This window comes from Danio rerio, chromosome 14 (assembly GCF_052040795.2).
Source record: "Danio rerio strain M-AB ecotype USA chromosome 14, GRCz13ab, whole genome shotgun sequence".
Classification (NCBI taxonomy): domain Eukaryota; kingdom Metazoa; phylum Chordata; class Actinopteri; order Cypriniformes; family Danionidae; genus Danio; species Danio rerio.
The window spans coordinates 53,389,513-53,402,538 of record NC_141034.1 but is presented as its reverse complement, the minus strand read 5'-3'; the positions used below and the strand labels follow the sequence as shown (position 1 = coordinate 53,402,538).

At 33.6% G+C, this 13,026-nt stretch overlaps 1 protein-coding gene across 4 annotated transcripts in view; it reads right to left on the bottom strand.

Annotated features, from left to right (window-relative positions):
- The window catches only part of zgc:154054, a 56,224-nt gene extending 46,032 nt beyond the window's left edge, over nt 1-10,192 (bottom strand). For 2 of the 4 annotated variants that reach the window (XR_015506919.2, XM_087280892.2), the window contains exons 1-3: nt 9,844-10,155; nt 6,735-6,887; nt 863-994 (exon numbers count right to left, since the gene is read on the bottom strand). Coding sequence is in view for 1 of the 4 variants with exons in the window: in NM_001077724.1 (NP_001071192.1) it covers nt 863-994; nt 6,735-6,887; nt 9,844-9,928 (370 nt within the window). In the remaining 3 variants the exon portion in view is untranslated. 4 annotated transcript variants of the gene reach the window in all.
- Between the last annotated feature and the right edge of the window lie 2,834 nt (nt 10,193-13,026).

The window sequence follows — 13,026 nt, the reverse complement described above, 5'->3', positions numbered from 1 at the left end:
TCATCATATTCATTATCTCTTTTTGATAAATTTTGAAATATAAGTTGTGTGTACAAATGAGTTATTTGTATATCTTTGAAATCTAAACATTAACATGTATTTTAAAAATTCGAATTGGATAAATTTTTTTTTTTAGAAATTAGATCTGCTTACTGCGCATTAGCTTCAAATGATAGAATACATAACAAACATTGGAAAATTGAAAATAAAATAAAAGGTTTAGTCTATTAAAATCAATTTACTGATCACATCTGTGTTATCAAACATGTTAAAGGGTTAAAATTGTGTTCATTTTTCTTTTTCTTTATTTATTTAGCGATTCCTCCGCGTACCACTACAAGGAAGCTTGTGTACCACTAGTGGTACACTTACCACAGTTTGAGAACCACTGCATTATATTATTTCAAACTACCAAAATGTCAGTAAAAGTTACTCTGTTAAACTGTAGAGTTGAATTTTCAGCATCAAAAAGACGACATAGCAGAGATCAACTTCCCATAATGCAATTCACAACCAGAAATAAACCGAATAAACTCTTTAATGCAATAATTTAAGACCAACTTTTTTCAAGCACAACGACAGCAAAATGTTTCACAGTGGTGAGGTTTTGCATTAAACCCCACCACAGCATGTGTACATCACGATGACAACACTGCAATTCAAAGAAACCTCACCTTCTTCCTTTGCATATGCCTTCAAGGGATTATGCTAATATTTCAAATGCTGATGTAAATGTTTAGGGGAGCAATAGATACAGGACAGTGTGATTTAGGCAAGTCTGTTCTATGTTGAATCTCTTTTACACAGTATGCCAAATTTCTGCATTGCAAAACAAACACAAAAATGCAAATGTTTGACAGACCTCCCTTGCGTCGTCTGCCCAGGTGAACGATGGGTTTCAGACTGTCCTTGTGCTCTTTCAGGTGAGGCAAATACACCAGTGCATTCGGCTGCGAAGGCAAAAGCAGCCGAAGGACTCGCTCTTCTAATATAGCTGAAAGGCAGATAAAACAAATAAGACACACAAATATGACAGACTTGCTTGGACTAATTGGCCATTTACATGACATTTTCAGCAAAAAACAAAACAAAAAAACTTTATATACAGATGAAGTCAGAATTATTAGCCTTATTTTCTTTCTTTTTCAAATATTTCCCAATTGATGTTTAACAGATTCAGGAATTTTTCACAGTATTTCCTATAACGTTTTTTCTTCTGGAGAAAGTCTGATTTGTTTTATTTTGGCTAGAATATAAGCAATTATTATTTTTAATAAACCATTTTAAGGTCAATATTATTAGCCCCCTTCCATTGTCTACAGAACAAATCACTGCAATACAATGACCGTCCAAAATCGCCTACTACATAGTAGGTAATGCATTTGAATTTAAATGTACTAGAAAACTGTGTACAGTATGAATGTGAGAACTCGGATGTACAACATCTGCCATTTTTGTCATCATCAAATGACCTACCCGCATCAGCTGCATCACTTCACTCCCATTTAAGAATTCTCTCACGGTGCATCATGGGATAGCATAGCGTGCATCGGATGCGCACTTCAGAATCTCGCTGGAAGTAGTAGGTCATCAGGGTACTTCTCACATACTGCTTCTCGAATTCTATGAATTCGGACATACTACTTGGCTCGAATACTGTTTTTTTAGTGTGCTATATAGTAGAGCTGCACAATTCAGGGTAAAATGAGAATCACATTAATATCAGAAGTTGTGGGAGGACAAATACACCCTGGGCCTATTTTAGTTATATTTGGTGTCAGTGATGATGCAGATTTATCTAATAATCAGCATACAGTGATTATATTTATAACCATTTTAGCACGTAAACTGATTTTACTAAATTGGAAACGAAAAGATCCTCCACGTTGCTCCACACCAGGGGTAACCAACCTTTATGAAACTCAGAGCTACTTCTTGGGTACCGATTAATGTGGAGGGCTACCAGTTTGATAAACACTTCTCAAATAACAAATTTGCTCAATTTACTTTTAATTATACTTTATGTTTTTGGTAATAATTAATAATATTCATCCATGTGAAGACATTGATCATGTTAATGATCTCACAAAAGTTATCAACAATGATTTAACAGGGTAGGAAATACCCTGTATTTAATATATCAATGTGCAACACTTTATTTTTATATATCTATGCAAATATTTACGTTTTTAAATGATTACTTCTATATTAGATGAAGCTTACTGGTAAGTGGCGCTATGGTGAGCTACTTTTTAGAACAGGCCTGTGGGCAACACATGTGATCCTCGCGGGCTACCTGGTGCCCGCGGGCACCATGTTGGTGACCCCTGCTCCACACTAATAAAGGATGTCGTGTTTTGTCTGCAACTTAAGAAGCCAAGGCTTTCCCTAAAAAATAAAACAAAGAATTTCCATGTAATATGGAATCCATTTATTGAATACTTTAACAAGAGAGCAGTGATTAAAAGCCTGAAAACAGTTGATGATTTATATGGACAAGGGGCACTGTATTCATTTCATGAAAGACAAATTCAATCTATTAGATAAAGGGGATTTCTGGAAATATATACAGCTGCATAGTAGTATAAGATCCGTGGGATATAAGCCAGGAGCAGAAGAAAGTGTTTTATTAGGGTTTCTAAATATGCCAGAGTCGGTGCAAACCACATATTTTGTTTATAAGATTGCTGGAAATAACATGTATCTATAAAGTGATCATTTAAGAATTATTTGGGAGAAAGACCTGGAGGTGGAATTTCAAGAGGGGGAATGAGAGGCAGTAGTTTCTGGTATAGGGGGTACTGTGAGAGATGTTAGGAGTAAACTCATACATTACAAGATAATTAATCAATATTACTGGACCCTAGTAATACTGCAAAGAATAGGATTAATGAAAAATAACCACTGTTGGAAATGTGGTCATTCTAGGGGCACTTTTTTTTACATGTAAAGTGGAGCTGTCATATGGTGGCTCCATTCTGGACAAGAGTTATTCAAAACCTAGAGAAATGGCTGGGACAACCTTTACCTTATTCCACAAGAGTCTGTCTTCTTGGTGATACATCCACTTTACAGAACAGAATATCTAAAGCTCAGGCTGGGCTAGTCATCGCAGGATGTATTATTGCTGAGAGACTGGTGCTGCGAAATTGGAAGAACTCAGATACTCCCTGTTTTAAGGATCGGATTGAACTGATGACTTCTACTGCATCATGTGAACGCATGTTGGCAAGACTTCAGGACTCCACCCATACTTTTAATCAGAAATGGGGTAGCTTTTTACAATATTTGGAGAGCACATGAAAAGAAAATTGAAGGGTTGTCAATTCGACTGTCTGTTAAATTGTTTTGTAGCATTTTATATTTGTTATAATTTTTGTTTTGCTATTATTTTTATTATAATTTGTTGATATTATTTTCCTGAATGTTGATTTTGTATTGTGAATTTTTGTGTTGTGTGGGGTATAAAAGTTCAAAATAAAATAATAAAGTTCAATTACAAAAAAAAAAAACAAGAGAGCAGTGACTGAACTTTAGTAAAACACTTCAAATATCCCCCCTTATATAGTTCTTTAATTTCTTTATTTTATTTTTATTTTTTTCTCTCTTTCTTCTTTCTTTTTTTTTCCTTCCCCCACATTTCTCTGTTTTTTAGTTCTCTTACACATATAATAGTAAGGGGATGCTACACTTTTGTGTTTAAAAGGAAAAAAGTATACGTATGAAAAAGTTATCACTTGTACTGATGTAAAAAAAAAAAAAAAAAGAGAATGTTTAAAAAAATGAGAATCAAATTTTTTTTGCTTAAAGTAAAGATCATGATTTTCTCATGATTCTATAGATGTAAAATAAAGATTAATATGAGTCAGCTATTTTTATTGTTATCCTCAAACAACAACAATAATATTATGTGTAGCTCTGCTGTTGGTTAAAATGCTAAATTTTGAATAGACTTTGAATGGTGGACTTGAACAGACTTTAAATGTATCCAGGTCGTTAATTCACAGTAAAGTAATGACATCAGTATACAACTATTCATTTTTCTGAAGTTGAATTATGATATATGCTTGCAATCTATCATTAACAACATTATTAGTCCATATTTTCACTGGTAAAATCAGACATTTGTCATTATCAGATTCCCTCCTGCATTATATGGACTAGAGTAGTTATAATGACACTGTTAAACATTTATTCTCATGTACAACACTCTGTGTTCGCCTTGACAGAAAAACATATTAAATGCTTGTCGCAATCATGACTCTAAAATGCGATAAGATAATTTAAATGATGTGCGCGCTTTTGGTTTTATTTTCACTGCCAAGTTCTGTTTATACATCACGCGCGGCTCCCAAACGATCACTTTGTGCCCAGGGCTGGCGCGTCCATAGAGGCGCCCTAGGTGGCTGCCTAGGGCGGTAGAATAGAGAGGGCAGCGTCCCTGACACTACCCTCACCTCTCGCGCCCTCAGTTATATCCGCATCTAGGACGGCGTCCGCGACACTTCCCTCATCACCCGCGCCCTCAGTTATATCCGTGTCTAGGTTTGCAGAATAGAGAGGGCGGCGTCAGCGACATCACCCCACCCCCTTCACTTTAGGGTTGTGAGCGGCGTGACCTTCCTTTGCCGAGAGCGGCAGTTCTGCTTGCTCCGGCCCTGTCTGTGCACAAAATTTTGGGTGAATTATACCTTATAAATACAGTGACTCTTTCAACACCATTAGGAGGCATCGACGTTGCTGAACAACGTATGAAAAAGAATGTTAAGACTTGTGCGACCGCCTTTGCTTCTCTCCTGAACTTGAAAATATGATTGGCAGAATCGTAGACTCTTTTTTCGATTAATCGTGCAGCTCTACTATATAGTATGGAGGTACGCGATTTCAGGCGCAGCCAATGACTTGCTTAATTACCCTAACTTGCCTGATTAACCTAGTAAAGCCTTTTAATGTCACTTTAAACTGTATAGAATTATTATTATTATCGCTCCACACCACCACTAGTGTGCAGCATCCACTTGGATGATGCAACGGCAGCCACAGGACAACAGCGCCAGTGCGCTCACTACACACCAGCTTTTGGTGGAGTGTAGAGACAGTGATAGAGCCAAATTCAGTGAATGGGGACGATTGGGAGGCCATGATCGTAAAGGCCAATTGAGGGACTTTGGCCAGGACTTCAGGGTTACACCCCTGCTCTTTTACAAGAAGTGCCATGGGATTTTTAATGACCACAGAGAGTCAGGACCTCAGTTTAACGTCTCATCCGAAAGACGGCGCTCACTGACATTATAGTGTCCCCTTCACTCTTACTGGGGCATTAGGACTCACACAGACCACAGGTTGAGCACCCCCTGCTGGCCTCTCTAACACAGCTTCCGAAAAATTTCATCGTATAAAAATGTTTACGATTAAATGTTAATGATTAAAGTCTTGTGTAAAACCTTAATTTACAATGTGTATTTTCAGTGGCGTAGCGCAAAATGCGGAGGCCCCCCTGCAGGGATCGCTGACGGGGCCCCCTGATGAAGAGGAGGGAGGGGTACGTCATACGTCAATTTGCATATCACTGACGTCATCACGTTCTACCGTTTCTGTTTGTTTAACAGCCTATGGTTACTAAAGGGGTATTTATAATTGCACTACACTTTATATAAGCATGTTTATTTAACTAAATGTATTGCTGTTTGAATACAGTATGTCATTATAGATGTGTAGTGAATGTGCAGTAATCTCTTATATGTAATAAACTCAGACAAGTTCAGAAATTGTCACTAAAATATCTGTGATTGTGAACAAGAAAAGAATAAACGGTCCAATTAAATTGTTAAAATAAAGTAGAAGCAGATCGGTTTGACTGTACAAGGGAAATACCTTCACACTGCCTGTGCTAAATCATTTGTCGTCGGTACGCAGAGGGGGGATCTGCTCTCGGGCTGCTGGTGGGAGAGGCTGCTGTAGAGGACTGACTGGGCCGACTGTCAGTGCTGTGAGGCGGGAGAGGGGCCGGCGGCATCACACGCAGCTCGTTGAGAAGAGTAGGGACGGTACAGTATGGACAAATGACAGTCTAAAAATCTCCAATAACACACAAAAAAGTCGCTAGATTTGTCGCTAGGGGGGTCTGAAAAGTCGCTAAATCTAGTGACAAAGTCGCTAAGTTGGCAACATTGGTGGCAAGCAATCAGAATGAAGTAGTCCACCGTTCGAGAGGTGTTCAGAGAACACAGACGTGTGAACTTTGGTTCCGACCACAGTTGTTCCCAAGAGTTTGATTATTGCGGTTGCCGGTGGATTTTTAATTATTGAAAATCGCGACGACGCGGGGCCCCCTAATCACGCGGGGCCCCCCCCGCGGTGCGTGCCCTGCGGGCCCGTCCGCTACACCACTGTGTATTTTGCTAGCACACACTGCTATTCATTAGGTGAACAATAAATCAGGGCAAGTTAATTCAATAAAAATAGTTTGTTTTGGTAATCTTCAATCAGAATCTGAGCATCTGCTTTTGAATTGGCTCCTTCTCTGATGATGTCAGCCACAATATTCATATGAGGGAATGATGCGCAAAAAGAAAGCCCCGCCCACTACTCAATATTCCGTTTTACCTGGAAGTACATCAACATACTGAAATAAAAGTCTTAGCAACTTCCGGCTCACACTGACTTTAATCTTTGTTAAAAAATGTAAATGTGCAAATTGCGATGTCAATGCAGCCCTAGTGAGCTTTACTGACCTGAGGAGTTGCTGAAACTGAGATTAGACTGAGCGATGCTGCGGTTTTGTAGATGACCCAGCACCTTCAGCAGCTCCTGTGATAAAACCTCCCCGCGCTGCTCTGCTCGCAGTAGCCGCTCGTAGACCTCATGCAGCTGCGATGGCACATTGTCTGGAAAAAAAAGAGAGCAAAAATAACATCAGATTTGAGTTACAGACGTGTAAACACTGCAGTACAATTAGGGGTATAAAATAAGTCATTACAAATAACCGCAAGTCATGATTTTGTCAAGTAACAGCAAATCCATTTGCTATTTTGAGGAACTAACATAGACTGATCAGTAGACCACCACAGAGCGCTTTAGTTGCATGCCTCGCTTACACATTGCTTAAAACACGCAGGATGTATAGCAACACGCACATATCTTTACATATAAATAAGAATAAAGGATTAAAATGTTACAAAAATTATTCTTTTCTACATAAATATAAAAACCATGCCTCCATGCCTTCTTCATCTTGGGGGCTTTTTCAGTTCATTCATGACAACTTGCTTTTGTATGATGTTATTATTATTAGCAGTATTATTTATTATATGCATATTTATATTTGTTTTATTAAAACAAGCTTTGTCCACCTTTTGGGTTTTGGACCATATTTTTTTGGATATAACTCAGTTTTTTTTACCACACTTCGTTATTATTGCTCATTTATTCGTTTGCTGGAAATTAGTTAATTTAGTTAATTTAAATTAATAAACTTATAAATTAATTTAAATTAATTAATAATTTAAATTATTCAACTAAATGGGTGTCTTCAGTGGAGTGCGTACAACACCGCTACCTTATCCACGAAAGAGAGAAAGTGAAAGCGAAAGTAAAGGCCGATTGGAGGAGGCTCATTCTATATCCTCGCGCTGCAGATGCTCTGTTTAACTGTTTTCTCACTAGTGTAGTGTTCAGTTTTCCACTTACAAAATCCGCCATGTAAACAGCAAATGCGCCATGGCACGATGCAACTGATTTTTAAAGGGAATGGGAAATGAGACTCTGATTGGTTTATTCTCAAAACACACCCAGAACTCATTAAGAAAATAAGCTCAACCCTGTTAGATCATGCACCGTGGCGCAGAAATTTTTCTGTCCTTAAAATAACAAAAGTGGATTCGGAAACACCCTTAATGCTTTTGCGACATAAGATAAACCTGATATAAATATCCAAAGCTTGCAGTTTCACCTAAACTGATCAAAGATTTTTTTCACCTCACCTCATACTTCAGGAGTCTGACAGATTAGAACAAATACTTTTACTCTACTTGCACTACATTTTTGACAAATCATGCTAAACTTAATAAGCTTGTGCTTCATCCCACTCCATTTAAACCATGTTGAAATGTATTTTTTTGTTAATGATATTTTATGTATGATATTTTTGATCGAAAATAAATAAATCAAATCAAATAAAAAAAAAAATTAAAAATAAAAATGAAATCAATGGTACTTTTACTTGATCATTTATTTTTCTTCCCCTTCCACAAAATGTTGACACTTCAAACAGTTTTCTTTGACTTTGTGCAAACTAAAAATATTCCAAACACAGGCTGTGATCTATATTGCTATCTTATAATAAAGTTGTGTGGAGTTAACACACATTTGTTTATGAGTTATTGAAGTTCCTCTTTGGCTTGATGCATATGTGGTGCACATGCACACACGCACACGCGCACACACACAACAATTCACTCCAACATTTCTAATATGCTAACACTTTTAAACCTCAGCATTTGGAAACAAGTGTACTAAGAAAAAATATATTTTACTTCTGAAAAATAACTTCAAAACAACCATCTGTACAGATCAGATTTAACTTATTAACTCATCATTCAGATGTTTAGATCGAAAGCTGAACAAAATATAGGAGTTTTAATGGTCTTTTTAACTTATTTAACTTAACATTTAGATGTTTAGATCGAAATCTGAAAGAAATATAAGAGTTGTAATGATCTTTTAAACTTATTTACTCATCATTCAGATGTTTAGATCGAAAGCTGAACAAATTATAAGAGTTTTAAGGATCTTTTTAATTAAATCTGCGTTTTTAGTGATCTTTTAAACTTATTAACTCATCATTCAGATGTTAAGATCGAAAGCTGAACAAATTATAAGAGTTTTAAGGATATTTTTAATTAAATCTGCGTTTTTAGTGATCTTTTAAACTTATTAACTCATCATTCAGATGTTTAGATCAAAAGCTGAACGAAATGTATGAGTTTTAATGATCTTTTAAACTTATTAACTCATCATTCAGATGTTTAGATCGAAAGCTGAACAAATTATAAGAGTTTTAAGGATCTTTTTAATTAAATATGCGTTTTTAGTGATCTTTTAAACTTATTAACTAATCACTCAGATGTTTGGATCAAAAGCTGAACAAAATGTATGAGTTTTAATGATCTTTTAAATGTATTAACTCATCATTTACATCAAAGCTGAACAAATTATAAGAGTTTTAAAGATCTTTTAAACTTATTAACTCATCATTCAGATGTTTAGATCAAAAGCTGAACAAAATATAAGAGCTTTAAGAATCTTTTTAACTTATTAGCTTATCTTTTAGATGGTTAGATCGACAGCAGAACAAATGATAAGAGTTTTAAGGATCTTTTTAATTAATATACGTTTTAAATGATCTTTTTAACTAAATATACAAGTTATAATGATCTTTTTAACTTATTAACTTATCATTCAGATGTTTAGAAGGAATATACGAGTTTTAATGGTCTTTGTAACTTATTGAAATTTCTTTTTATCATTTTTAATAAATTTTTCAAACAAAACATATTGAGTATATTAAAAAATAAAGTCTGGTTCTGTAATCATAACCAATATGACATAACATATACAAATAATATATAATAAGTCTAAATCTAAAATTAATTTATTGATAACACTCACAAACAGCGAGTTAATGTGGCAACTTTGCCAATTTAAAAAAATCAACAGAGTGTCTATTAAATAAATTGACACATAAAACGACAATAACAACATAAATACTAAATAAAATATCAATGATAATGAATGTAATCTACCTATAACCACTGGGAGTAATGTACAGGTATCGACACTCACCTGGTCTGGACGTGTGTCTGAATGTTAACATCATCATACACAAAAACCCGGCGATAAATAAAAATTTTCCATGACAGAGCCTCATTTCACCTCATTCCTCAGAAAAACTCGCAAACTCCTCAAGAAGACCCGACACAACAACAGCAGCCGCGTCTAAACGAGCTGGAATAACGTCAGCATTTGACAACAGCCTTTGTAAAATGACTCCTACTTTCTCCAACGCAAACTAGCAGAATTCATTGTGTTGAAACGTGTTGTCAGCTGATGCCTTGACACCGCACGAGGAACTTAGTTAAAAAATAATCCACTCACACCTTCAAACAGCAGCGGTGCCTTCCTCCACCTGTCCGGCTCATGAATATTCAGCTAGCTTATTAATATTCATGACAACGGCGCTGCTGCTGGTTGGCTGGTGCTGGTTTTAATTTGTTTCTGTTTATGCGATTTTGATATGATGATGAAAGTATATATTATATTATATTATATTATATTATATTATATTATATTATATTATATTATATTATATTATATTATATTATATTATATTATATTATATTAATCTCTGCTTCGTTATTTAAAGTGATTATACTAATGAATAGCTACAGAAATAAAGTAAGTACTATTTTTCAACCCATTAAATCAATTTACAAATAAATACCTAGACTATCTATGACAGCAGCAGTAGTTCAAAAAATGTGAATATACTACATTTTTAATTGTCTATGTTTAATTTATTTATTATTTTGTTTACGCTTGAATTTATGGATATATTTACTCATTTATTTATTCATTGTTTTATTTATGCAGGAATGTAAGGATTTATTTTCTAATTTATTTATTCATTAGCTTGTTTGTTTATTTCTTATTTTATTTATGCTGAAAACTATGCATTTTTTACTAATTTATTTATTTGCATATCTATTTATACATTATCATATTCATGCAGAAATTGATGGACTTATTTATTCATTAATTTATTTATTTGCATATTTATTTATTATTTTATTTATGCTGGAATTTATGGATTTACTCTTTTATTTATTTATTTATTTATTTATTTATTTATGTATATATTTATTGTTTTGTTTATGCATGAATTTATGGATTAGTTTACTCATTTATTTACTGATTTTTTCATTTTTTTATTTAATATTTTATTTAAGCTGGAATTTATGGATTTGTTTACTAATTTATTTGCGTATTTATTTATTTATTTATTTATTATTTTATTAATGCAAATTTTTTTGGATTTATTTACTTATGTATTTATTTATTTGCATATTTATATATTTACTTTTTATTTTATTTATACACATTTGGATTTATGGATTAATTTACAAATTTATTTTTTATTTACATATTTAAATTCTTTATTATTTTATTTATGCTGGAATTTATGGATTTATTTACTCATTTGTTTATTTATTTGCATATTTGTTTATTTATTATTTTATTTATGATAGAATTTATGGATTTATTTACTAATTTATTTATTTATTTATTGTTTTATTTATGCATGAATTCATAGATTTATTTACTAATTTATTTATTTATTTGCATATTTATTTATTAATTTATTATTCTATTTATGCCGGAACTTACAGATTTATTTACTCATTTATTTATTTGTTTGCGTATTTATTTATTAAATATGAATTATGAATGTTTGTTTATTTATTTATGAATTATAATAGTTTTTTTGTAAGTCATGGAGTATTTATTTGTTGCCGTAAACAAATAAATAAATAGACACGTTGTAATGTGTAGAAAAATGAATGTAAAGCTACACGTTTATTTATTAAACAGTATAAAACGTTTTTGACCTAAAAATATATTTGAAAAAATACATTTGCAATAAAATACATTGCCATGAAATCGAAATGACTGAACCTAAACATTTGAGCTTAATGAAAAATAGGAAAAGTAAGCTCAAGAAAAAAATGAGAGATTTTTGCATGTGGAATTTTTATAGCCTAAATGCACAGGCACATATATGAATATTTTATTATATATCAAAATAAGAGACGACCTCGTGATTTCTGATTGAGTATTGTATGTAAACTGTGACATCTAGTGGTGAGATTCTCTAACAACAAGGTTCTCTATTGGCCTCATTGCACAGGAATCCATGGAATTTGCACAAGTTTTGTATTTTCATTAATTCATATTCTTTTCGGCTTATTTATCAGGGATCGCCACAGTGGAATGAACCGCCAACTTATCCAGCATATGTTTTAGTAAGCGGATGCCCTTCCAGCTGCAACCCAGTACTGGGAAACACCCATACACACTAACATTCACACACATACAGCCAATTTTTGTTTTATTCAATTCACCTATAGCACATGTGTGTGAACTGTGGACTGCGGAGCACCCGAAGGAAACCCACGCCAACACAGGGAGAACATGCAAACTCCACACAGAAATGCCACTGACCCAGCCAGGACTCAAATCAGCGATCTTCTTGCTTTGAGGCGACAGTGCTAATAAGATTATTTACACTATCAAATGTATCTTTAAACCAAGAAACAAACAATTATTTACATAACTGTAATTCATGCAAAACTCTTCACATTTCCTTGATCTGCTGACCTTTAACATGTTGGCATGCTTTTGCATTTTAATTTTTGCCTTTTTGTTTTCTCTCTTATAATCATGAGTGACACATCTTTAAATGTTTTCAACATGTTTGTAAAAAAGTGCAATAATCTTGATGTTTAATGTTCATTTTGATCTCAATTCAATTAAAATTTTCTTGTATAAAAAGGTGAAGATCATTAGTCAAAATTAGAGTTGTGTAAAAGAGTTGGCAGCATATAAACACAGTTAATTTGCAGTTATACAGCATAGTGTGACAGCAAATTAATAATTGCAATTGTAATATAAAAATACAGAACAGTAATAATTATTTGTTAACAGTTTGGTATTTGTTTAACTTTCAATTAAATTCACCTTTATTTCTATAGCGCTTTTACAGTGTATTTACAACCAAAATTGCCAGTAAGTTACTGTAAATTGTGCTGTAAATATTTCAGTTTGCACAGTTGACTTTTTAAACTGTACAAATAATAAATGAATATATTTCTGTACAAGTATTCACAATTAAGTTGCTTATTGTTTACAAAAAACATATAAGAATTGTTGAATAATTTGTTGTGGCTAAATAAAACAAACACACTAAGA